Below are 26,280 nucleotides of genomic sequence, written 5' to 3'. Positions count from 1 at the left end.
GTGATGGACAGCGATGTTGCATAGCTCCATGCTTCTCCTCATGACTAGCCAAACCGGAATAAATTATCCAAAGTAAGGGAACTGTACAAAGGGGCCTAGCTTGCATCATTTATACAAGTTGCAGAAGGGAGATTTCCTTGGCATGAAACTGATTACCTTGGCACAGTATTCAAGAGTATTTTTTTTAAGTGCAAAGCACACAGAACCCTTTAGGACAGGCCAGATGTTACATTTCTTTATGAAAAAAGGGACAATCAGTGACCAAAAATGCACATTCCCCCCCCCCCAGGCGGTTCCCAGTTAGCAGGAAGCTGGGCTCCAGGCAGATGGCTTACCTGGTGCACACCTCCTAATAAGTAAATTTGATCCCTGGCCAACCGTGAATATATTTGCAAATCATACCTTCTCTCTGTTGCTGTGTGCTGTCAAAGACCTCTGAGCTGCTCCACGCAGAGCTGTGCGGTAATTGTAAAAATTGCTGGAAGGGTCCATTTGATGCTAGATTTTAAAAAAAAGAGTGGAAATGTTCACAACATTTCCATGCCATAGCAGACACCACAAAAGGTCAGTGTTGGTGCTGACCTTTAAAGCCCTAAACGGCCTCGGTCCAGTATACCTGAAGGAGCGTCTCCACCCCCATCATTCTGCCCGGACGCTGAGGTCTAGCGCCGAGGGCCTTCTGACGGTTCCCTCATTGCGAGAAACAAAGCTACAGGGAACCAGGCAGAGGGCCTTCTCGGTAGTGGCGCCCGCCCTGTGGAATGCCCTTCCAGCAAATGTCAAAGCGATAAACAACTACCTGACATTCAGAAGACATCTTAAGGCAGCCCTGTTCAGGGAAGTTTTTAACATGTGATATTTTACTGTATTTTTGGTTTCTATGGAAGCCGCCCAGAGTGGCTGGGGGGGGCCAGCCAGATGGGCGGGGTATAAATAATAAATTATTATTATTATTATTATTATTATTATTATTATTATTATTATTATTTAGAAGTCCAGCATTTAATTCAGTGGAAGAGCGCTGGATACAAAACAGCAATCGGCCTGTTTTTAGATAGTTTTTAGTTTGCTGCTAGTGTTACCAATACAGTGGTACCTCGGGTTACAGACGCTTCAAGTTACATACGCTTCAGGTTACAGACTCCGCTAACCCAGAAATATTACCTCGGGTTAAGAACTTTGCTTTGGGATGAGAACAGAAATTGTGCTCCGACGGCACGGCAGCAGCAGGAGGCCCCATTAACTAAAGTGGTGCTTCAGGTTAAGAACAGTTTCAGGTTAAGAAACGGACCTCCGGAACGAATTAAGTACTTAACCCAAGGTACCACTGTAATTTCATTATTTTCTTCATCTGTAAACTGCTCTGAGGTTTGTTTACTTTTTACAATCAAGCGATACGTAGATTTTATGAAATAAACAAATAAAGCAGACAACCAGCAAAGGCTCATCCAAAATTCGAAAGAGAGTCAGAGATGGATGGAGATAAGCCACTGTATAGCTCTATATTTAGGTAATCAGATGTTTGAGTCAGATAAGCTATTTGGAAGTAATAGGAAATTTAACAAATTGGGACCCATGTTCTGCATATTCGCCCACGGAATAGATTTTCAGTGTAATTTTCCTTTTAGTATATTATTTTGTTTTATTATGTTTGTGTTCTCTGCCCTGGGACAATCAGGTGAAGGAGAGATTACAAACGTTCAAAGTAAATAAATAAAGCGTTGCCCATTAAATGGCATATGGAAAGCATAGACTACTATAGATTTTTCTAATGGGCTAGGAGCTTCTCTTGTTTCTACACTGTAAGCAGCAGTGTGTAGTCAGAACATTTTAATATATTACCCACCCTCTCCAAACTTTAATGGAACTAGCATTAGGGATAGAAAAAATGGACAGAATAGGTAGATATCTTTGCATAGACGATGATAACAACTTGTCCCCCTGGCTGATAAACAAGTGGATAAACAAGATTTCAGGTGACCAAACCACATTTACCTCGAGAATGTCGAATTTAGCCGTCTTGACTTTTGACCAGGTTTTCTTTAGCCTGGAGACAGGACTCATATTCATTCCAGCTTTTAGTTCAAAAGGCCACAAGGAAGATGCAGAAACAAGAGCAAAAGAGCACATCATTATTCTGGACTAGATATATTTAAAAAGCAGGGGACAGGGAATTGAATATTTGCAAAGATAGCCATTCTGGCCTCCTTACAGCTTTATGAAGAAGTGACTAGAAAGTATTGGCGCTGCAGGTCTGGTAGCAAAAGCAGCCTCACATCCTTCTGTCCTCTGTCCTGAGAGTTGGGACTAAGGCTATGTGCACGCCAAACATTTAAAAGCACATTACTTCCCCCCAAAGAATCCTGGAAACTGTAGTTTGCAATTTCCAGCTCCTGTAACAAACTACAGCTCCCCAGATTCGTTTTTGGGAGAAGTCAGATACTTTAAATGCAGGGTTTGTACACAGCGTAAAAGACAAAACTAAGCATCAGGAAGTGTTTGTTCCCAATCTTGCTTCTGCCATGGTGACCTTTGGCACCCCATTTTCTCTCGGCCTGAATCCTTCCCACCACAAATTGGGGATAATACCAATGACTACGGGGTTGTTGTAAGGATTACAGCTAGATAATGGCTGTGAAGCAATCTGAATTATCATCATATTTCTTAATTAGCTGAACGTCCTAGTGTGGATTGTGACAATACATGTCAGGGACGCAGCGGGAGCGCAGGGAGGGGAGGAGATGGAGAGCGAGGGGGAGCAATCCGAGGGCAGCGTAGGAGAAGAGGACAGTAGCCCGAGAGATTCCATGAGCCTCTCCAGCGAATCGGAAGATTCACAGAAGGGGGCGCCGATGGCCAGGGCAAGGGGGGCCCCAAGGGGGACACCCCAGAAGCAAGGTGCCAGCGGGGACTCCCAGAGCAGCAGTTGGAAATCAGGACCAGCTTCCCCACCAGAGCATAGTGGGGGGGAAGGGCCCCAGGTATCAGGGCCAGCGTATTCGCCACCAGCGAGAGAAGATGAGTCAGGATTGACCACGCCTCCATCGGAGAGCGAGGGAACGGTCGAGAGGAAGGTTACCGGCTGGGCGCGCGCACCAAGTTCAAATGTACAGGCGAGCGGCACAGCAGGTAGCCCGGATAGGGAACCAGCTCCTAAAGCCCGCCGGAAGGAGGGGCAAGAATCAGGGGGGTCAGCGTCAGAAGAGTCCAGAAAGGATGAAACCCCAGCGGGCAGGAGGGCCCAGAGGAGGAAGGAGCGAAGGAAGAGGTGGGGCAAGGCTAGAGTCTTAAACTGGTGTCAGGGGGGCGGAGACTCAGACGGGACTTCGCCGGTCTAGACTTTAAGACGTAGAGCGGCACGCTGCGGCTTTGAAATGGAAACTGAACTTCAATAAAGACTTTTGTACATAACTACAGCCGGGCGTTGGTCCTTTGTGAGCTGGGACCAAGGGGCGGCTCTGACAATACAGAAGCACAATATTGAAATCAGTTAAAACAATTTGCAATCAAAAGAATTGCATGGGTCCTAACTGAAGATACTGTGCAGTACAACCGGTAAGTATCATTATTATTATTCGCTCTGCAAAGCAACAAGACAGTTCTATCTGGTTAGTGATATTACATTACAGAGCAGTTGTGCGGCAGGAGTGGGGAGACACAGGGTACAGTTGTTGGCAGCAACAATATAAATTTTCCCTGGCCTGCTTCCCCCCAGATGTTTCTGGCTAAGCTACAACTAGAGATTGGGAAGAAAGGCAGTTGACCGTGCTCACTGGGGCTGGTGGGAGCTGGAGTCTAACCACATCTGCAGTGTCACAAGTTGGACAAGGCTCTCCACCCCCATCATTCTGCCCGGACACTAATGTTCAGCGCCGAGGGCCTTCTGGAGGTTCCCTCGCTGCAAGAAGCCAAGTTACAGGGAACCAGGCAGAGGGCCTTCTCGGTAGTGGCACCTGTCCTGTGGAACGCCCTCCCACCAGATGTCAAAGAGAACAACAACTACCAGACTTTTAGAAGACATCTGAAGGCAGCCCTGTTTAGGGAAGCTTTTAATGTTTAATAGGTTATTGTATTTTAATATTCTGTTGGAAGCAGCCCAGAGTGGCTAGGGAAACCCAGCCAGATGGGCGGGGTATTATTATTACTACTACTACTACTACTACTACTAATACTAATACTAATAATAATTTGCCCAGATCTGGCCTGAATCAGACTGAGGTGAGCCAACTCATTCTCCAAACCAAGCACCCTTTAACAAGCAACAATTTAAAAATACCATGCAACTACAAAGGATTCCCATCTATACTTACAAATAATGGCCATTAATGAGTTGAAGTTGCCAATGTTAAAGCACTCCCGGGCCACGTCGATGAAGTACTCTATCATCCTCGCTCGGTGCTTTTTCTTCACAGGCTGAAGGAAAACAAACCCAAAAGAGAATATATTTAATTTCATTTAATTTATTTCTTGCAGAGGAAGGGGCAAATGAAGGGGGAAAGCACAGGTACATATGTCTATATCCAGAGGGTTCTTTTGCAACAGTACTCACTGGTAGAGAGTACCAGAACATCTTTTTTCCTACCCACGGCGGCCATTTTGTGGTGGCACCCACGGCACTTTCATGAGTGCCAACGCCTCATCTTTTTGCCCCCCCCAAAAAAAATCACTGTCCCTACCATCTATGGCACTGTAATTTAACATTATTCTACAGATACAGTACAAGAACTTGCAACACAAGGAGGACTTTAGGTTGTTCCATCAGCTCCATGCTTGGTATATTTGATCTATGTACTAGTGGCTGTTTCAGAACTGACAGAAAATCACAACGGGACTCGCATCTCGCATTCAGTGGAGGGCTATCGAGGCCCTTCTGCTAACCTTAGCTAGGTACTTCAGGCTTGCACACATTTTATTTTCTTTGGGTGAGCAAATTAAAATCATCCGAAAAAAGGATTTCGCACAGGGACTGAAATGTAGAGCTGATTAACACACATGTATTCGCAGGCCTGGCAGCATTACCTGGCATCTTGGTGCCAACCCCTTGCCAGACTCAAATGGTGGAGGGATATACCATTTCACACTAGAGAGAGGGCAGGGCATCATATTTTAAATTCTCCTCCATGTTAAAAACAAAACAGCAAGTTGAACACATTCCCACCATAAACTAGAGCAGGCTTCTTCAACCTCGGCCCTCCAGATGTTTTGAGACTACAATTCCCATCAACCCTGACCACTGGTCCTGCTACCTAGGGATCATGGGAGTTGTAGGCCAAAAACATCTGGAGGGCCGAGGTGAGGAAACCTGAACTAGAGGAAGATTGAGCATATCTCCCATTTTCAGTTTATTACTTGCAGGGAGATTTTTTGATGTGGAAGGGTGTTACAAGTATGGCACCCAACCCCTAAACTGTAATCTGATTTGCTTACCATGCATATTTCTGTGGCAACTAAGTAGCTGAGCCTGTTGAACCATTCTACGTAGGCTTCCAGGTTCCGCGCCTTCTTCCGGTCCCCATAGCAGCTCTGAGAAGACAAGAGCAGCCGTTTGTTTCCCATGCCATGTTTCTAAGCGGGGGAAAATTCAACTTCTACAGCTTTCTTATCGTCTTTACCTCGCCTTGGTTTAAATGAGGTTTTATGTATAATACCCAAGTGGCAGTCCCCTTCCAGAACTACAATTCCCAGAGTTCCCTGGGAGGAGGGATGGGTTGTTAAACCACTTTCAGAATAGTTGCCATCTGTGAGGGGAATAAGGGTCTCCTAACAAGTCTCAGCACCTTAAAACTACAGCTCCCATGATTCTTTGGGGGAAGCCATGACTGTTTAAAGTGCTTCAAGTGAATGATGTTAGAATAAGTCAACAGATGCTGTAATCTGGTGATGGTTTTACCCTCCCAATGAACTTCTGTTCAGCATCATGGACTGACATGACTCTCCAGGAAGCCAAAAGCAGCCGCAGGCGACCTCTTCAGTCTCTGCACTGCCATGTTCCTGCCCATCCTCTCATTTCCTCCCCTGCTGCACCTCCTATATGGAACCCACATAGTCCTGGTCTCAGCGTTGCAATCCTAAATTATCAATGGAGTTCACAGAATCACGCATAATCACTGAATTATACAGTTGGAAGGGATCAAGAGAATGATCTAGTCCAGCCTGTTAAGTTGTGGGTGAACATATCAGACGACACAGCGATTCTCCAAACAGCTCTTGTTTATTCACAGGCCAGAACAGAACTGAACTGAAGGGTTCAGCCAGCCTGCTGATGTAGAGCTCCAGTACAACGCAACTGTAACCATTTTCTGTAACTATCCAATCACTGAACTTCACTTTCAATCCCTTATTTGCATATGTGGACCTGAGTGAAAACTATCTACGGTATCCCCCTGCTGGCCGAGGGTGAGAACTTCAGTACATAACACAGCCTTTCTCAACCTTGGGTCCCCAGATGTTTTTGGCTCCCATCATCCCTGACCACTGGTCCTGTGAGCTAGGGATCATGGGGGTTGTAGGCCAAAAACGTCGGGGGACCCAAGGTTGAGAACCACTGATTCTAGTCCAACTCCGCAATGCAGGAATCTTTTGCCCAACGTGGGGCTCGGACTCACGACCCTGACATTAAGACCTTCATGTGCCACTGACTGAGCTAACTGAACTTGTCCTGTAGACTGACTGAAACCTAGCACCCACACAGCCCCCTCATTCACCTTGTCGTTATCCAGCGGATCCTTTTGTACAAATGCCTGGACAAACTCCTGTGGTCCGATGTAGTTGAGCCTCTCCTGCAGAAAGGGGAAAGGAAAGGAATTAGGACCGGTGGCAAAATTCGCACACAGCTGTCAAAGAAAGGCGAACACAGGCAAGATAAGGAGGCAGCGGAGAGCAGGACAGCGTCAACTCACTAGCTCTATGTGAGTCAGCTGCTGGGCTAGCATGTAAGGGTCGCTGCAGATGGTGATGATATCCCTCTGAATGGCCTGGGGTTTAGTCTTCAGGACCGTCAGCCGGTCCGTCGAGCTAGCGTTGATTTTTGCAAGCACCTCCTCGTACTGGCTAAGGGAGGCCAGCTTACGAATGAGATTCTGGATGATTTGCTGCACATTTTTCCGGTACATCTGCCAAAGGAAAAGAAAATAATTAATTCATCAATTAGTTCCATTCATATCTCACCTATCCTCCAAGGAACAGACAGGGTGGCCTACAGGGTTAGATGACTGCAATGCATTAAATGCAGGGCTGCCTCTGAAGACGGTTCAGAAACTTCAGCTAGTGCAGAATTTGGCGGCCAGGCTGCAAGGCGGTTTCAGCATATGACACCAATCCTGGCCCAAGCTCACTGGCTGCACATTAGCTTCTGGACCCAATTCAAAGTGCTGGTTTTGACCAATAAAGCCTTAAACAGCTCAGGCCCACAATACCTCAAGGACAGCCTCTCTCCATATGAACCTACCCGGACCCTGAGATCATTCTCTGAGACCTTACATCGTGTGCCTCCTTCACGTGAGGTCTGGAGGGTGGCAAGATGAGAACGGGCCTTTTTTGTGGTGGCTCCTGTTTGCGGAACACTCTCCCCAGGGAGGTTTGCTTGGTGCCTTCATTATATAATTTTATGTTGTGAACCACTCTGAGATCTAAGGATGAAGGACGGTATGCACATTTTAATAACAACAACATTATAATTATAATACCTCCCCGCCTTTTTAAGCCTCATAGCATTTCTGTGAGGCAAGTTAAGAGTGACATACGGTGACTAGCCCAAGGTTATCCAGTGAGCTTCATGGCTGAGTCAGGATTTGAACTCTGGTCTCCCAGGCCGTAGTCTTACACTCTAACCACTACCCCACACTGGCTCTGTTATTGAGTTATGCTTCATGCATATGTAATATCCTCAAGTATTCAAAGTGATTCATATTAGCACAGCCCTGTAAGGTATTGTTATCCCCATGGCTTTTTTTGTGGGTGGCAATATTCACCAGTATAGCACCTCTCTTCTGGAAGCCCACAGAAGCCATTTTGTGCTGGTACCATGACACTTTTAATAAGATATTAGTACAGGCTACTTCATTAAAAAAAAACCCAACCAAACCAAAATCACACTGATTATGAGCCAAACCATGGTTTAGCTTAGTATTACACTCTAACCTGGACTCTTGATCCAGACAAACCACGATCTGTAGCCAAGGCTTGTTCTATAGCTTACTATTCTTAGTTTGTTTGTGAGAAGATAAGTCCTGAGTCCAGGTTTGGATGCAATGCTACACTAAACCATGGATTGGCTCACAGCAGCAGCATGATCGGACGAGGAGCAAAGTCGCTGTGATCTCAACTCATATGAAGAAGAAGAAGAAGAAGAAGAAGAAGAAGAAGAAGAAGAAGAAGAAGAAGAAGAATAGTAGTAGTAGTAGTAGTTTGGATTTGATATCCCGCCTTTCACTCCCTTTAAGGAGTCTCAAAGCGGCTAACATTCTCCTTTCCCTTCCTCCCCCACAACAAACACTCTGTGAGGTGAGTGAGGCTGAGAGACTTCAGAGAAGTGTGACTAGCCCAAGGTCACCCAGCAGCTGCATGTGGAGGAGCAGAGATGCGAACCCGGTTCCCCAGATTACGAGACTACCACTCTTAACCACTACACCACACTGGCGATCTGTTCACACTAAACCATGGTTTGGCTTAACGTTCCGTACAAATGGAATCACCGACACTTTAACAAAGCAGCGCATTGAAAGACTTATAAATTTATTACAGCATAAACAGGATTTTGGATGGGAAAATCTCTGCCCACCCACACCCCGCTGCCGAAAGGCACTGAGTGTGACAGCTTGGGAGACCGTAATGAGAGATGGCTTTCAGTGATCACTGGGGAGATATCTCAGCCTAAAGACAAAAGAATATCCTTATCACCGATTGCCTGTTGGGTGAGCTATACATGCTTATCTCACGATTTGATGTGACAGCTAATAAAGGTCAATGCAAAGGCAGGGGGGTGAGTGAGTGAGAGAGGGGGGTGGAGAGAGGGAGGGAGAGAGATTGAGAGATATAATCCATATGTTTAAATACGCACACAAATAAACTCAAGTTCTCTGTCTCCAAGTGGGTGGATGGGATTTTACCTTCAGACACAAAGGCCACCTTACCAAACTCTCGCCCGTTGTCATAGACTGGCTGGATGCAGATGACTGGTGGGAGGCACCAGCTGGGACCCCCAGAGGAGGAAGGCTCAGAGCCAGGGGATTGATGGTGGGATGACAATGAATGCTCAGAGGGAGAAGAGGGAGCAGACTGGGGAGAAGAGGTGTCGGAAGCTGGAGAGGCAACAGGCTTTAGTGAGCAGGAAGAGGCTGTGACAGAGAGCAGTCCAGAATCGGAGGCTGGAGAGGAGGAGGACCAGGAGACAGAGATGAGGCAGGCTGCTGAAGAAGCCAGGGACTCTCTCCATTCTGCTGTGACCAGCTCTTCTCCCCCTAATCCCCTACAACCCAGACAGGAATGAAGAGGGCAGAGCAACAAGACATAAGACGATGGAGCCTTGGGCTGCTGGGAAAGGAACTGGGGAGGAGCCTTAGAGTATGGTGGGAAGGCAGGGACCTTCAGTGCTTGCAACTGCCTCACTGGGACAAGACCTACTGGGCAGAGTAGCAGGGATCACTAGGCCTGTACTGTTTTGGTTTCTCTGAGTAAAGAATTAGCTCACAGCTGGGTGTTTTATTTCTGACCAGCTTCTGACACCAGTCCTTAGTGGGCAGGATCTGGACAGGCTCGCTTTAAACCCAGCACGAATTGCAATATTGTCATACAGGATGCGGTTGAAAACAGTTAAGATTTGGGGAGGGGGGGTACAGCAAACAGCACTAACAGAAGGCGTCCGTTCAGTCACCTGGGGCAGATGGGCAAACCTACGTAGGACTTCCTACAAACCCCTCAACTCTTGTAGCGATCTGCATTGCAGTGCAAAAGAAACAAGGTCACTCCCTCCTGCATTTACCCTTCCAAGAGAATTACTAGCCAATATAACTAATAATTTATGACATCCAGAACTATACTGCGACGCTGGCTTTCTCTCTCAACCACCCCGCCTTTTCATAAGGGGGTGGGGGAAGCAGAGTCTCTTCGAGATTCAGAAAGTCTTTGTTGTTATTATTTTTACGTGAACATTTATTACCCTCACATAATCTTTTTGGAACATTTTCATCTGAGGAACCCCTGCTAAGGGACCCATGTTGCGTGGGGACACTTTATGAAGGTGGCTCTTGGACCACTAAGCAAGGCCAGCAAGGGCTTTTCATAGGCCTGAAGCAGAGTTGTCCATTTCATTCTGAAAGTGTCTCCTTCCTTTTTTAAAAAAAACAAACACCCAGAACCTATCTAAGTCCTTTAGGGAGAATTAAAGCACTGCAAGCTTCCATAAAATGCAATGTCTCACATTGGGCGTCATAGATAAAGTGGGATATGCTGTCATAGTAAATAAATAGATAGATGAATAAATTTTAATTTATACCCCGCCCTCCCCGGCCAGGGCCAGGCTCAGGGCGGTTAACACCAAATATGAATTACAATAAAATGTAATAGGAAACAACAACAACAACCAAACAAACAAACAGTTAATTAAAATACGGCTTAAAATACAACTTAAAACGCAACCTCATTTTAGTAGTAGCCCATAAATCATTTTAGTAGTAGCCCATAAAGGGAGGAAACATCAGCTATTCACCCAAGCCAGCTATCCATGCTGGTCCTACATGGGACAACAAAAAAGCCAAGGGAAAATTTATATACCAAATCCCATATAAGGGGTCAGAGTGAGTCTAAGCTGAAGGCCAGGTGGAACAGCTCTGTCTTGCAGGCCCTGCAGAAAGATGAAAAATCCCGCAGGGCCCTAGTCTCTTGTGACGGGAGCATTCCACCATGTCAGGGCCAGTGCTGAAAAGCTTCAAGGGCAGCCCCGCGTAGAGCGAGTTACCTGGAGGTGACGATCACATGGATCACTGTGGCCAGATCAGGGAGAGAAAGGTAAGGGACAAGCTGCTTAATACGGCAGAGATGGAAAAATGCCACCTTTGCTGCAGCTGCAACCTGCACCTCCATAGAAAGGGAGGCGTCAAAGGTTACACCCAAACTCTTGACAGAAGGCACTGGCACTAATTGAGGCCCTGCAAGAGATGTGAGTTGGCCCTCCAACCCCATGTCGTCCCAGCCCAGCCAGAGGACCTCTGCCTTCGAAGGATTTAACTTCGGTCGGCTCCCACACAGCTATCCAGCCACAGCTTCCAAGCATCTGGTCAGTGTGTCCGGGGCCGAGTCAGGGCGGCCGTCCATCAACAGATAAAGCTGGGTGTCATCAGCATATTGATGACAACCCAGCCCAAAACTCCGGACAATCTGGGCAAATAAATGAATGGTGTGTGTACACACACGCACACACATTTGCTGTCCCACATGCCAGCTGACAGGCACCGGCTGGCAAACAGGTGGTTTATCAAAGGGGAAAGAAGCAGCTGGGATTAAGCATTGGGGGGGGGGACATAGTGGGGAGGGAGAGGCCCCAAGGGATTTTGGAAGCAGAGCACACGCAGAGCAGCTCGATAGGTTGGAGGTTGTGGGAAGAAAGCAGAATGGGGAAGGGAGGGAGAGACACGCAGGAGAGCTCAAGTATGTGATTTCCATAGTGCACCAGGAGACCTCGAACATATGGGCAGATAAAAGACTCGGAGGCTGGTCCATTCGGGCGAACTCAGCAGGGAGTATGGGGACAAAAGCAGGAGTTGGCTGTCTGTCATTTGACTTCGACTCTATACCTCCTGTTAGCCTCTCTGCCTTCTGCCCCACTAGATAAAAGCAGATTTCAAACCACAAATGCTTCCAAAGTCTTGCTACCTGCAACATGGAGGTCCTCTTCCCCACCCTCCCCTTTTAAAATTGGTGCAATATAAAAATTGTGCTAAAGCTTTAAAGGCATTTTCTGACCTCCTCTCCCAGACGAACGGCACTGGCATTCTGTTTATCGGATAGGGTGGAAATTTGTTACTACTGCCTCTCCCACTCCTTCCAGCGGCCTTTACTGCTGCATGGCATCTCAGGGCTCATGGATGGCACTGCATTCCTGGGCAGGGGCAATGATCCAGGGTTCCTCCTCCCTGCCTGTCAGGTGTAATGCAGGGTTGTCTTAAAGGAAGACCAGAGCTTCCCAAATGCCTCACTGGGGATGATGTCGCTGCTACCACTTGCGATGTCCGGCAGAAAATGGGAGATTTATACAGTGGATCCTCGGGTTACATTACCTTCGGGTAACGTAACTTTCGGGTTGCGAACGTGGCAAACCCAGAAGTGTATACTTCCAGATTTTGCCACACATGCATGCACAGAAACGCTCTATCGCGCCACACGCATGTGCAGAAGTGGCGCCTCATGTTGCAGACTTTTCGGGGTATGTAAGGACCCCCAGAACGAATTAAGTTCGTATTCAGAGGGTACACTGTATTTGTTTGCAAGTGCTTCCAACCCTACCCTTTAGCAAAGTTCTTACAAAATCAGAATGTCACGCATTTAAGACACCCAGGGTGCAATTCAATGTTGTACTAAGGCGTTCTGTCAGCGAAAGCATTTCTGCTTGCTGGATGTAACAAACTCCCCGTCCACCAGACTGTGGGTTCCCCTGAACCTCCCTAGCAGACATGGGGGGCTGAGAGGGGCGGGAAAGCCCTGTTAATGCTAGGAGGACTTGGACTAGTGCAACAATTTAGTTGAATCCAGCTCACACATCAGAGATGCCTTGGTGTTCAGATGAGCACAACGTGATAGTTGGCTCAACACAGGGGTTATTCCTGCATTGCCCTACACCAAGACAGTGTCTTTGAATCACTCAAAGCCACCACCAAGAGATAAAACCTTGTCTGCATACATGATTGGTTTCCTGCAATTCCTGCATATGTCATTTGACTCTAAATCCTGTTGGTATATTCCGTTCCACCTTAAGCAACAGGCATGATTGTTGTGTGTCACATGCCTGTTTACACTCCAGCACAGTATGCTGGGAACTTCCATTTGTGTCTAGCTTTTGCTTTAAGCTGCTTGCTTTGGATGAGATCAGACACGTTTCCCTATTGTCCTGAAGTATGCTGAACAAACTGCTTGTAAATAAGCTCACACAAATTCTCCTGCTACTTCTGTTTGCGCGTTATCTCTGCTGAGTTGCGTGCTCCAGCTTTTGAAGCTGTGGGTCGCAGATGCTGCAACAAGGCCTGGAGATTGCCTGGCACACCGGCCGGTGGGCTGGAGCCAGCTAGGGGCCTGCCAATTGCCCCCGTTCCTTGGTTGCATGCCAACAAAGCCTACCATGACTAAGCAGGGGTGGGAGCCATTGTGACCCTCCAGGTACAACTAGAGTATAACTCCCCCTGGGTCCAACTCACTGGGCCACAGGAGACACTTCAATGCAGGATGTGAGAAAATGCTCTGCAGTGATTAGGAACATCTTGAAACATCAGCAAGCTCATGCTCCACTCAAGTGACTCACCTCATCCCCACTGGCAATCTGATGGGCCAGTTCCTTCAAATTCCTCATCATCCGCTCATCTCGAAAATCATAAGGAAACGTCTCCGTCCACTCCGTTAACAACTGCAGAATTTTGGGGGCAATTTTCCGTAACCGGTTCTGGAGAGAGAGACAAAGAACATAGGTGTGGTCCCTCAGAATATTCGTGGTTTAGAGTTAGGTGGGCACAAGACTAAGTACAGTGGTACCTCGGGTTACATACGCTTCAGGTTACATACGCTTCAGGTTACAGACTCCACTAACCCAGAAATAGTGCTTCAGGTTAAGAACTTTGCTTCAGGACGAGAACAGAAATCGTGTGGCGGTGGTGTGGCGGCATCAGGAGGCCCCATTAGCTAAAGTGGTGCTTCAAGTTAAGAACAGTTAATCCGAGGTACCACTGTACTGAGTATTGCTGTTCAACTAAACAGACTTTCCATTTGGGGTGCTTGAGATTTCTGTTCAGTCTACATTTTAAAGTATGTTTGATCCCAATTCACAGTTTCTAGATTGGAACAGTTATTCTGCATTTCTCAAACGAGTTACAAAAATGCATATTTTGGGGTAAAAAAGTACAAAGATAATGCAGTTTTTTTCTGCAGTTTGGAAGAGAAAAAACAACACCCTACTGGTTCAAGAATGGGATAGAATGAACTTATGGATGAACACATGCATAAGCTGACACGGACCAGAAAATGTTGATCTCTTCCTACCCTTCTGTGTCCACCTCTATTCTCACTAAGGGTGGAAACAGACTAAGGGTAGAAAACCATTAAAAGGTGTATTGTAAGGCAGGAGGACCGTGTAGCTGCTTTGAGCTCTTTGGAGGAAAGGCGGGGTAGAAGTTGTAGCCAACAAATCATAGAGGTGGAAGGGACCCAGGGGTCATCTAGTCCAACCCCCCATAATGCAGGAATCTTGGCTAAAGAATCAATGAAAAATGGGCACCCAACCTCTGCTGAAAAACCTCCAAGAAAGGAGAGTCTACCACCTCTCATGGAATAATCTTGGCAGAATTAGATGGATCCCTGCATTGTATAAATATAAGTTCGTAGGGAGGTAAAAAGAAACTATATAAGAAATATCTAACTGTGTGATATAAAGTAATGGATAAAGTACAGTGAGATTAATTGGAAGTCAATTTTAAATTTCTTCTCTATAAGTTTTATAATTGTGTTCAGTATACTGGTAAAAGGTAAAGGAACCCCCGACCATTAGGTCCAGTTGTGGCCGACTCTGGGGCTGCGGCGCTCATCTCGCTTTACTGGCCGAGGGAGCCAGCGTACAGCTTCCGGGTCATGTGGCCAGCATGACTAAGCCACTTCTGGCGAACCAGAGCAGCGCACGGAAACGCTGTTTACCTTCCCGCTGGAGCGGTACCTATTTATCTACTTGCACTTTGACGTGCTTTCAAACTGCTAGGTTGGCTGGAGCAGGGACCGAGCAACGGGAGCTCACCCCGTCGCGGGGATTCAAACTGTCGACCTGCTGATCGGCAAGTACTAGGCTCTGTGGTTTAACCCACAGCACCACCCACGTCCCCAGTATACTGGTATATGATGATAATTATATTAATGTTCTTGTATCTTCCAGTGTGGTGGTTTGTTTGATTTTTCTGTTATTTGTTTGATTGTATGTGTGTTTACTTGCATGTACGTCTGTTTTCTCATAAATGTATTCATTTTAAATTAATAAAGATATATTAAAAAAGAAGAAGAAGAAGAAAGAAGAGTCTACCACCTCTCATGGGAGTCTATATATAAATATAAATACATGCATCTCTCCTCGATGTGTTGGCTAAGATGACCTTCCGCCCCAGCCATTAAGCAGGGTGCAACCCTAAATCACATTGATTAGGCAGGCCACTTACTTTATCGGCTGTGGGCTCATCCAGTCTCTGCTGCTCAATGCACAAATGGCAAACTTTTGCCATTAACTCGTAAGGGTGGACGAAGAGCCGAGAGCTGAGCAGGAAGGTAAAGATGTATGTTCTCTGCAGGTGAAGAGAGACAGCGGCTAAGAAGATGCATAACTTCACAGGGGCCATTTAGAACAAGACACGCATGCTCATGTTTTAGCAGGCAGAGGCTAACTTGTTGCGTTACCGTGGGAGAGCGCCCAAGACTGCCAAGGTAAGCATTTGAAACCTCATTGCGCCAAACACCATTGTCTTCAGAACCTGTGCTGGGTACATAACCACACCCTTGTGATGCAAGGCTGGCAGCAGACAGGGCAAGGAGCATCACAGCTGAGCCGACAATCGTTGCGCAATAAACACGCAGTCAATAACAGAGTTGCTGGGTACGCAATTTCAAAATTCATCCTCTTGCTAAACATGCAACATTGCCTAGTGGTTTAGGGACTCTCACTTCTACCTTGAACTCAGTGGGTGGTGAGAGGCAAACCTCAGCATCAGCCTCCCATGAGAATCACATGGGCCTACTCTAGAGCAGGAGTCTGCAAACTTTTTCAGCAGGGGGCCGGTCCACTGTCCCTCAGATCTTGTGGGGGGCCAGACAATATTTTTTGGGGGGGGAATGAATGAATTCCTATACCCCACAAATAACTCAGAGATGCATTTTAAATAAAAGCACACATACTACTCATGTAAAAACACGCTGATTCCTGGACCATCTGCAGGCCAGATATAGAAGGCAATTGGACCAGATCCGGCCCCCGGGCCTTAGTTTGCCTACCCATGCCTTAGATTAGGTTCTCAACCTGTGGGTTCCCAGATGTTGTTGGACTACAACTCCCATCATCCCTGAGCTCTGGCCTTGCTAGCTAGGGGTGATGGGAGTTGTAGTTCAATAACATCTGGGAACCCACAGGTTGAGAAAGGCTGCTCTAGAGCAATGTTCCCCAACCTTGGGTCTCCAGCTGTTTTCAGACTGCAATTCCCATCATCCCTGACCACTGGTCTTGTTAGCAAGGGATGATGGGAGTTGTAGTCCAAAAACAGCTGGAGGCCCAAGGTTGGGAAACACTGCTCTAGAGCATTGATGCAAGCAGTATTGAGGTCATGCTATAAAGTGCTACAGAGAAACAAACAAAACAAAAAACAGGGAGAGAGAGTATCTCCTTTACCAGTGTGGTTGGTGCCACCTCCATTTTTTAAAATTATTATTATTATTATTATTGAAATATTAATATACTGCTGCATCATAAAGATATAGCACAGTGGTTTACAACCATATAAAAAATGAAACCAAACAATAAAATAATAAAAAGGTCAAAGCAAAAATAAATTAGACACTAACATCAATAGACCATTGTGTGGGATGCACTTTTAATTGCCGGGCAAAACAGAAATGTTCCAGGAGGTGTTTAAAGGTTGGCACAGAAGGCGCCTGCTAAAATTCTAGTGGCAGGGCATTCCACAGGACTGGGGTGATGAGACTAAAGGCTCGATTTCTCGTTGTTGTCAAATGAGTCCCACCAAATCAGGGAACAACCAAAGATGCTCTGGCAGATGGGAGAGGCAGTCACGCCAGTGCTGCGTACTCTAGTAAAACCAGAAAGCTTGCATTCTTAGTAGATCCACTATGTGTTGAAACTCACTGCTCAGAATCATGGGATGAGACTTACTGCTGTAACTGACCAGCCCTAGTTTGTTATTCCAAGACTGTTGCAAATTCCAGCAATGAATATAATTTATTATCTGTGAAACCGATTCAGCTGCACTTGTTTTATTCTCTGGGCAGCCAGCTCCTAAGTGATCTTCACAGTAGATCTTCACAGCTGAGGCTTTCCTGCTCCATAAGCTCTCTGCTACGCTGCACCAGCCCATCAGAAATAATCTGAATAGCTCAGCCACAGGTTCCTACACCCCATAAATAGAGCCCAGCAGTCTGGGCTCAAAGTATCTATTCCATATCACTTTTGCAAGCAAGAGAATACAACTGAGGACCAGACAGTGTACATCTTTCCAGTGTGGAATCCTGTCCTGTTGCCATCATAGGACGGAAAATTCCACACGGCTTCAAGAGTTAGCAATCCTCATGTGAGTTTTCAACAAGGGTGTCATTCAGTTCAGTCCGAAGCTTCCATGCATGGACATGAATAAGCAAGGAGTGTTTTGAAGCAACCTTGTTTATTTGAGTAATTACCGTATTTACTCGAATCTAAGGATCACCTTTTGGGGCCATATTACATTGCGAAATTTAAGGCGTGTATTAGATTCGATGACACATTTACATCTGCCAGCAAATACTTTTTTGTTTCAAGGTTCTGAAAACTAAGGTATGCATTAGATTTGATGGAGCATTAGACTCAAGTAAATATGGAAATGCTGAAGGAGTCCTAGTGAAGGCAATATTCACACATTAAGAAATCTGTCGCAATCGATTGCTCAGCACATTTGTGAAGATCAAAGGGGAAGCTGAACATTTGATTTCCATGTGCCTATTCAGACACAGAGCAGTGAATAGAAGCAAACTCATCATACTGAAGGGGGCCAATTCACTTATGGCTGTTTTCTACATGGATGATAATGCCCAAACAGGAAAATTGCATGTAGACTTGGGTATGGTGCTTATCTTGCTGTGTGTACATGTTGCAAATAGCAGCATTTTCCCAGCCTGTAGTCTGGTGGGCAGGCATCTAGAAACCTACTTAAAGGTAAAGGGACCCCTGACTACTAGGTCCAGTCGTGGCCAACTCTGGGGTTGCGGCGCTCATCTTGCTTTATTGGCCGAGGGAGCTAGCGTACAGATTCCGGGTCATGTGGCCAGCATGTCTAAGCCGCTTCTGGTGAACCAGAGCAGCACACGGAAACGCCGTTTACCTTCCCACCAGAGTGATACCTATTTATCTACTTGCACTTTGACGTGCTTTCAAACTGCTAGGTTGGCAGGAGCAGGGACCAAGCAACAGGAGCTCACCCCATCGCAGGGATTCGAACTGCCAACCTTCTGATCAGCAAGCCCTAGGCTCTGTGGTTTAACCCGCGGTGCCACCTGCGTCCCAATGCACAGTAGGTCGGGCCAATTTAATTTGCAAAAGGAGGAGACTTACATCAGGGTAGTAATCCACAGTGGGCACTAAGTGCTGGATGAGGGCTTCCAAGGATCCTGACAGCAAGTTGTTTTCATGGTAATAGAGTCCTCCGCAGCTGTCCTCTTTGGCCTGATACAGGTTTCGGTTGTAACCACTGCTGTCAAACATCGCTGCAAAGGGAGGAGTCTGCGGCATGTTTTCCTAAGCAAATACAGAGGAAGGAGAAATGTTTGTACACAATATTCAGGCGAGGCAATTCATTTATGATTCTTCCCTTTCTTAATCCCCACGAAAATCCTTTGTGGTAACTCATAAATCCCATTTTATACTCGAGAAGGTGTGGTTGGACCACACCAGCCTTTCTGAACCTTGGGTCTCTGGATGTTGCTGAACTACAACTCCCATCAGCCCCAGCAAGGCCCAAAAGTCAGAGTTGATGGGAATTGTAGTCCAATGACACTTGAGGATCCAAGTTTGGGGAAGGCTGGACTGGACAACAGAGACTTGCTCCAAACCATCCAGTATGGTCGTGTCAATTGGAACCCAAATCTGTAGATTTGTCTACTGGGGAAAGTGTGTACCACAACAAACCTGGGGGTCCTTAAAGGTGGCACATGGCTCAAAGAAGCCAAGGTGATGCCCTCCAGATATTTCTGAACTGCATCTCCCACCTTCCCTGGCCATTTCTCATGCTCACTGAGGCTGTTGAGAGTTGAAGTTCACCTGAAGGGTCTATGGTCCTCCTTCTACACACCTGCAATAGAACTTCTGCATGGGATCCTGACGATTGTCCATACTTCAGAAATTCCTCATTGTCAGTCTCCTCCAGGGAAGTTACTTGGAGCTGTAATCCTGAATCAGTCAGGACTGTACCTACAGCTCTTTGCCCACCAACTCAGCTCCATTGCTGATATGTGAACAGACACGGATTTCGGGTTCTGCCTCCCTTGGAACATCACATCTCCCACAGTCCCTCTACTCTCTCATCCCCTTGGGAACCATCATTCTCAAGCATCCTAGATTGGTGGACTTTCCACAAGAAAGAGCAAGAGGTATGTCGACACACCCTGTCCTGGGCAACAGGGATTATCTTCACCGCCTGTTTTGTTTTGGCTAGCATCCTGGATGGCTGCCGTGGGCTAGGGTTTATGCATCAGGGTTTTGTCACACAGAGGATGCTTCAATTTCAACCAGTGGCTCCAAGTGCTACTTAATTGTTGCTCTTTTGTCGGAAATGCAACAGACTTTCAATGTCATTGAGGCACTGTCCCCGCTATGGAAGGATGTGTGTATCCAGAATTGGCCTCTACAGTCACTTACAGACTCATTGTTAAAACCGTGTTGATGGAAGACAATCTTACTCGGCTACAAGTAATCGCCAAAGAAGACAACACAACAATTTCCAGTCACACAGCCTACAACGCATCCCATCCTTGATGCAGCCACGTGTTCGGGGAAAAGGAATGATCACATCAGTGATGTCGGAACAGTCATCTCCCCGCCCCTCTGGGTTACGACTCAAATTGCCAGGTATGTACATTTGTTCAAGTTTCATGCAAGAGGTTGGCATGTCTCCATATGCATGCATCTGCAAGGGCTACAGGCATGCAAATAGTGAAATGGATAACAAGGAGGAGTCAAACAGGAAAGGGGAGAACCTGCTGTGTAAGAACGCCCCATGTGTCATTCATCCTGAACGGTGCTGCCACACCCCTGATTGAGCAAGACTCCCAACAGTTTTAATCTCAAGATCAAATGAAGGAAATGGAGCTCGGTGGCAGAGCACATGCTTTTCATACAGTTCACTCCCCAGCATCTCCAGTTAGGGCTTGGGAGAGACTCTTCTCTGAAGTCCTAGAGACTGCTGCCAGTCAGTGTAGATCAAGGTTTACCTCGCCTGGGCCGGTTCACTCTAGCGGGCTGGATTGCACATGCATGTAAGTGTGTGTGCCCATGATTTCCAGTGTCTGCGCCTGCGCAGACATGATTTTTTACATCTGCGCATACGCAGACGCGATTTCCGGCGCTGCGGAAGCGAATCCCCGCACTGCGCTGCACTGATTTAGCGTAGTGCACGGGAACTCGCCGAGTGGGCGGCTCGTTTCGGGGGTGGCTCATGGGCCGGTTAAACGACCCCTGTGGGCCGCTTGTGGCCCATTGGCCTTAGGTTGCTTACCCCTGGTGTAGACTGTACAGAGCTAAATGGACCAATGGCTTGACTTGGTGTAGACTCGTAATGTTAGCTACTTTGAAACTCCTTTGGGTAGTGATAAAGCAGGATATCAAATCCAAACTCTTCTTCTTCCTGAAACCCTGGAGAGCTGGTTGACAATTGTAATAGACAACTCGACAGACCGATGACCTAAGCAGTTTATCTTCTTCTCTCCCCGATAAGAAGATCCAGCTGGTGGCCCATCTAGTCCAGCCTCCTGTTCTCACAGTGGCCAACCAGACGCCTGCGGGAAACCCTCAAGGAAAACTGGAACGCAAGAGCACTTTCTGTTCCTGTCGTTTCCAGCAACAGGCATTCAGAAACACGGCTGCCTCCAACCCATAGTGGCTAGCAGTCACTGATAGCCTTATTCTCCATGAACTCTGCTCTCCATCCCATCCCCAACACAGCTGAGACTCTGCAAAAAAGAGTCCCAGCACACTGCACACACATGTGTGCCTGGGAAGTGCTTGATTCCACGCTTCCCGCAAAGATAGCATTGCAAGTGCAGATGTCACCTCTTCTCTTTATCTATTGCAGGGGTCAGCAAACTTTTTCAGCAGGGGGCCAGTCCACTGTCCCTCAGACCTTGTGGGGGGCCAGACTATATTTTGGGGGGAAAGAATGAATGAATTCCTATACCCCACAAATAACCCAGAGCTGCATTTTAAATAAAAGGACACATTCTACTCATGTAAAAACACGCTGATTCCTGGACCATCTGCAGGCCGGATTTAGAAGCGATTGGGCCAGATCCAGCCCTCGGGCCTTAGTTTGCCTAAAGGGACCCCTTACATTAGGTCCAGTCGCGGACAACTCTGGGGTTGCAGTGCTCATCTCGCTTTATTGGCCAAGGGAGCCAGTGTACAGCTTCCGGGCATGTGGCCAGCATGATTAAGCTGCTTCTAGCTAACCAGAGCAGCGTACGGAAACGCTGTTTACCTTCCCACCTGAGGGGTACCTATTTACCGTATTTTTCGCTCTATAACACGCACCTGACCATAACACGCACATCGTTTTTAGAGGAGGAAAACAAGGGGAAAAACATTCTGAATGAAACAGTGGATGTATCATTTTTGGGCTTCATGCTGTGGCCACAGACATGTGATCTGATGGTGAATCTGGGGTGACCCAATGCAAAAATCCTGAGAATTCCTGTGGATCCATGCTTTGTAACCACGTTTTTGCACCATTGCAGCCCCAGGCAACAGTGGGTGCGTGATTTTTTTGGTGCAGGCTGTAGCCATGGACATGCTATGTGATCTGATGGTGAATTTGGGGTGACCCAATGTAAAGATCCTGAGAATCCCTGTGGATCCATGCTTTGTAACCACGTTTTTGCACCATTGCAGCCCCAGGCAACAGTGGGTGCATGATTTTTTTGGTGTAGGCTGTAGCCATGGACATGCTATGTGATCTGATGGTGAATTTGGGGTGACCCAATGCAAAGATCCTGAGGATCCATGTGGATCTATGCTTTGTAACCACATTTTAAGTGGGGAGCGAAGGAAAAACAAAGGGACATGAGAGGGGTGTGCAGAGAAGCAGCTGGCTAAGAATGCAGGAGAGGGATTTAACGGAGGGAGGAAAGAAAGGCAAAAGTTTCCCCCCACCCAAGCCAGCCATATCTCTCTCTCTCCCTCCCTCCCCCTCTCTCTCTCCCTCCCCCCCTCTCTCTCCCTCCCCCTCCCCCCTCTCTCTCCCCCAGCAGCACCGAAGCACAGAGAGGAATTCCCCTCTGCTTGCCTGGAGGGGAGGGGCTTTCCCTGCTCTTTGTTCCGTTTGAGCAAACACAGCAACGAAACAGAGGCGGGTGGGCAGTAAGACCCTGAGGCAGAATGCAGGAAAGCAGCCACTTCCTCTTTTCAGGTTTCCCTTCTAGGAGACGCGTGATTTGATTTTTGCCTGCTTTTTCGGCTCCAGGGACCACACATTCGCTCTATAACACGCACAGACATTTCCCCTTCCTTTTTAGGAGAAAAAATTTGCGTGTTATAGAGGGAAAAATACGGTATCTACTTGCACTTTGACGTGGTTTCAAACTGCTAGGTTGGCAGGAGCTGGGACCAAACAACGGGAGCTCACCCTGTCGCAGGGATTCAAACTGATGACCTTCTGATCAGCAAGCCCTAGGCTCTGTGGTTTAGACCACGGCGCCACCCGTGTGGGTTTGCCTACCCATGCTCTATTGTGTGCCCAATCCTCCAGAGATTGGGGGTTGTTGTTGTTGTTGTTGCTGATGTTGTTTTGATGGGGGGGAAGACTCTTTTAAATAGTAAATAAATGCAGGACTTGGTGTGTTCCAGTCCAGGAAAGGCACCGATTTTGGAAAACAAGTGGTAACAGGACAGCCTGTCAATACGTAGCTTCTCTCCCCACCCTCCTTCTCCATCTGTGTGCTCCAAAACTCCTAACAAAGCACTTTTCGGAGGGAGGCAAGGAGAAGCTATTAAGTTATTAGCTGGATTCCTGGGGACAAAAAAAAAAAATGAAAGGAAGAAAACGCACAATGCAGCACAGAGAGCCAAAGGGTCTGGCTTGCTTCTGGCAACAGGTCAAGACAATGAAGGCATTCAAACTCTGCACGAGACTTGGAGGATTGAGCAAGGAAACAATAAGACAGAAAGCTAAAACACAGTGGCTTGGGGAAGGTGGAAGGCACACCAAGCTGGAGAGACTCCCCTGGCCTGCCTAACCCCCCTCTCCCTTCGCTAATCCCTCTTTTCAAGATGCCAAAGGAGATTTGCATCAAAATAAGGGACGGCAGCAGGCTCAGCATCTGAAAAGTCACATTCATCACTCTGAGCAGCTGTTCGACCAGGGATTGGATTCCTCCCAGCACCAATAAGTCAGGAGGGGGTGGGGTGGGGGATGTGCATGAAGGGAAAGAATAAAACAGACCCACGTGCCTTCGCAGAAGGGGACAGACGCGCAGCAGGTGAAATTTTAGGCAGTGTGAGAATGCCACATGCCGCTTTGGAAGGAGAAAGCAGTTGGGGAAAGAAGAAGTGGGTAGGAAGTCCCTTTGTCTTCAGAGGGGATCACCAGCAGCAGAAAAAGAAGAGACAAATGGTACTTGGCCACTTCATGACCGCAGATGAGCTCCTTTTCCCCATCACTTCCTTCCATCTGCTATTTTGCAAAACCCAAAACAGAAACATGCACCAGTTTCCCCCAATGATGCTTCCCATAGACATCTCTTTGTCATACTCTATTAGAGGCAACAGAACACCCAGACTCTTCCTTATATCACCAATATAATTTTTTTGGATATGAGATAATGGGAGGGATCCAGAGACCTACTTTAGACACCTAAAGGCAAAAGCGTCCCTTGTTTGTTTGCTTTTTTTAAAAAAAGCCAAACAAACAAAGGACCAGCAAATTCCAATACATCCTTGAATGTAAACATTTCAAAATACATCCGCATAAGACACTGATAAGTATGCTTGAATTCAGAGTGGGAAAATGTTTCCCAAGCCTTTCATTGATGGGAAAGTCAGCTGAGAGAGCACAAATTAGGAATTAGCACAAGTGCAAATGTATAGGAATCCTATCGCTGTCACCCAAAAGGACTCAGGATGCCAGATTTAGAATAAAGACGACAACTCCTGTCCAAATCTAAACAATTTCTCCTCTGCCTATCATAGAACTGCAGAGTTGAAAGGGACCACAAGGGCCATCTATAGTCCAAGCCCCTGGGATGCAGGAATCTTTTGTCCAAGGTGGGGCTTGAACCCACAACCCTGAGATGAAGAGCCTCATGCTCTACTGACTGAGCCACTCTGTTCCATTGGAGCCAAGAGGAACATCACCATGCAAGGGGAAGGACCACAGCTCAGTGGCAGAGCATCTGCTCTGCATGCGGAAGGTTGCAGGTTCAATCCCCGGTATTTCCAGGCAGGGCTGGGACAGACTCCCTTCCTGGAACCCTGCAGAGAAGTTACCTGTCAATATTGAACTACATCATGGGTAGGCAAACTAAGGCCCGAGGGCCGGATCCGGCTCAATCGCCTTCTAAATCCGGCCCATGGACGGTCCAGGAATCAGCATGTTTTTACGTCAGTAGAATGTGTCCTTTTATTTAAAATGCATCTCTGGGTTATTTGTGGGGCCTGCCTGGTGTTTTTACATGAGTAGAATATGTGCTTTTATTTAAAATGCACCTCTGGGTTCTTTGTGGGGCATAGGAATTCATTCATTTATTTTTTTCCCAAAATATAGTCCGGCCCCCCACAAGTCCTGAGGGACAGTGGACTGGCCCCCTACTGAAAATGTTTGCTGACCCCTGAACTAGATGGACTGATAATCTGACTTGGGGCTCCTCCAGACTTCCGCTTGACAGAACGAAACACACTGGGCAATCTCCAGTTGTGCCCATCCATGAGAGAAAAGGCATTTGCTCATAGAATCACAGAGCTGGGAGGGACCCCGAGTTCCACCCAGTCCACCCCACCCCCTGCAATGCAGGAATATACAGTTGTGCAATGGGACTTCTCCTTGCTCCACTCTGTGACTCCCTTAGGCGCCGCCCCTGCCTGCTCTGAGGAGTTGAGGGACCCTCAGAGCAGATCAGGGGGCAGCGTTAGAGACTCAAGATATATGAGCTAGGTCCTTAAACCAGGGCTCCTTAAACCAGGGTTGTTACAGTCGCCAAAACAGAATGCCCCATTTTGGGGCCAGGCGACTTGAAAGTTGTATTTTCCAATATAGTGGTACCTCAGGTTAAGTACTTAATTCGTTCCGGAGGTCTGTACTTAACCTGAAACTGTTCTTAACCTGAAGCACCACTTTAACTAATGGGGCCTCCTGCTGCTGCTGCGCCACCGGAGCACGATTTCTGTTCTCATCCTGAAACAAAGTTCTTAACCCAAGGTACTATTTCTGGGTTAGCGGAGTCTGTAACCTGAAGCGTATGTAACCTGAAGCGTATGTAACCCAAGGTACCACTGTACAACCTTTTTGGTTCCTGGAATTCATTCTGATCGTGCAGACAAAATATAATGGGTAGAATTCTACAGGATGTGTTGCTCCGGTGTGAAAATGGTCAAGATCCAAGGACCTCCCCAGGCACACACCTCCAGATAGTGGAGACGTCCGACGCCATTTTGGCAACTGAGCATCTCCCCTTGGTTGCAAAGGGACAATAGCCAGTTGCTGGTGCCTGTCGAATTTCGAACGCTGTCTGGCGGGGGGGGGGGTCTTCAGGAAGGAAGAGGTGCTACCCTACAACTACAACATTGTCCTTAAGTGGCACCAGCCTTTTAAAGACCAGTTTCTCTTTGATATGTTTTCTGACGGCTGCTTTTTCTCCCTTCTCTCTGCATGTTTTCTTCAAAGCCAGGCTTAAACCAGCTGAGCTTCCTCTAAACGCACCCCCTACCTCTCTTTTTAACAAAACAAAAGGCAAAGCGTATGCGTTTCAGAACCCCAAGATCCAAGCAGCTTGCTTAGCGTGAATTAGGACAATAATGGCATGACAATTCCACCAAAGACCCTGGGAGAATTCCGCCTCTGGCCCATTCGGTTGCAGAGAGATTTACGGAGT

The 26,280-nt window shown here is 47.1% G+C and overlaps 1 protein-coding gene across 2 annotated transcripts in view; it reads right to left on the bottom strand.

The window, feature by feature from the left end:
* The window catches only part of RASGEF1B (RasGEF domain family member 1B), a 266,494-nt gene that overhangs the window by 10,205 nt on the left and 230,009 nt on the right, over positions 1-26,280 (bottom strand). For both annotated transcript variants that reach the window (XM_081876963.1, XM_081876964.1), the window contains 9 exons: positions 18,542-18,724; positions 15,396-15,518; positions 13,508-13,645; positions 6,900-7,112; positions 6,705-6,779; positions 5,428-5,523; positions 4,311-4,413; positions 1,996-2,075; positions 403-498 (listed from right to left, as the gene is read on the bottom strand). In XM_081876963.1, the coding sequence (XP_081733089.1) occupies positions 403-498; positions 1,996-2,075; positions 4,311-4,413; positions 5,428-5,523; positions 6,705-6,779; positions 6,900-7,112; positions 13,508-13,645; positions 15,396-15,518; positions 18,542-18,724 (1,107 nt within the window). The remainder of the gene's footprint in view (positions 1-402; positions 499-1,995; positions 2,076-4,310; positions 4,414-5,427; positions 5,524-6,704; positions 6,780-6,899; positions 7,113-13,507; positions 13,646-15,395; positions 15,519-18,541; positions 18,725-26,280) is intronic.

The sequence above is a fragment of the Podarcis erhardii genome, assembly GCF_964252035.2.
Source record: "Podarcis erhardii genome assembly, chromosome: 9".
NCBI lineage: Eukaryota > Metazoa > Chordata > Lepidosauria > Squamata > Lacertidae > Podarcis > Podarcis erhardii.
This window is presented reverse-complemented; position numbering and strand designations above follow the sequence as displayed.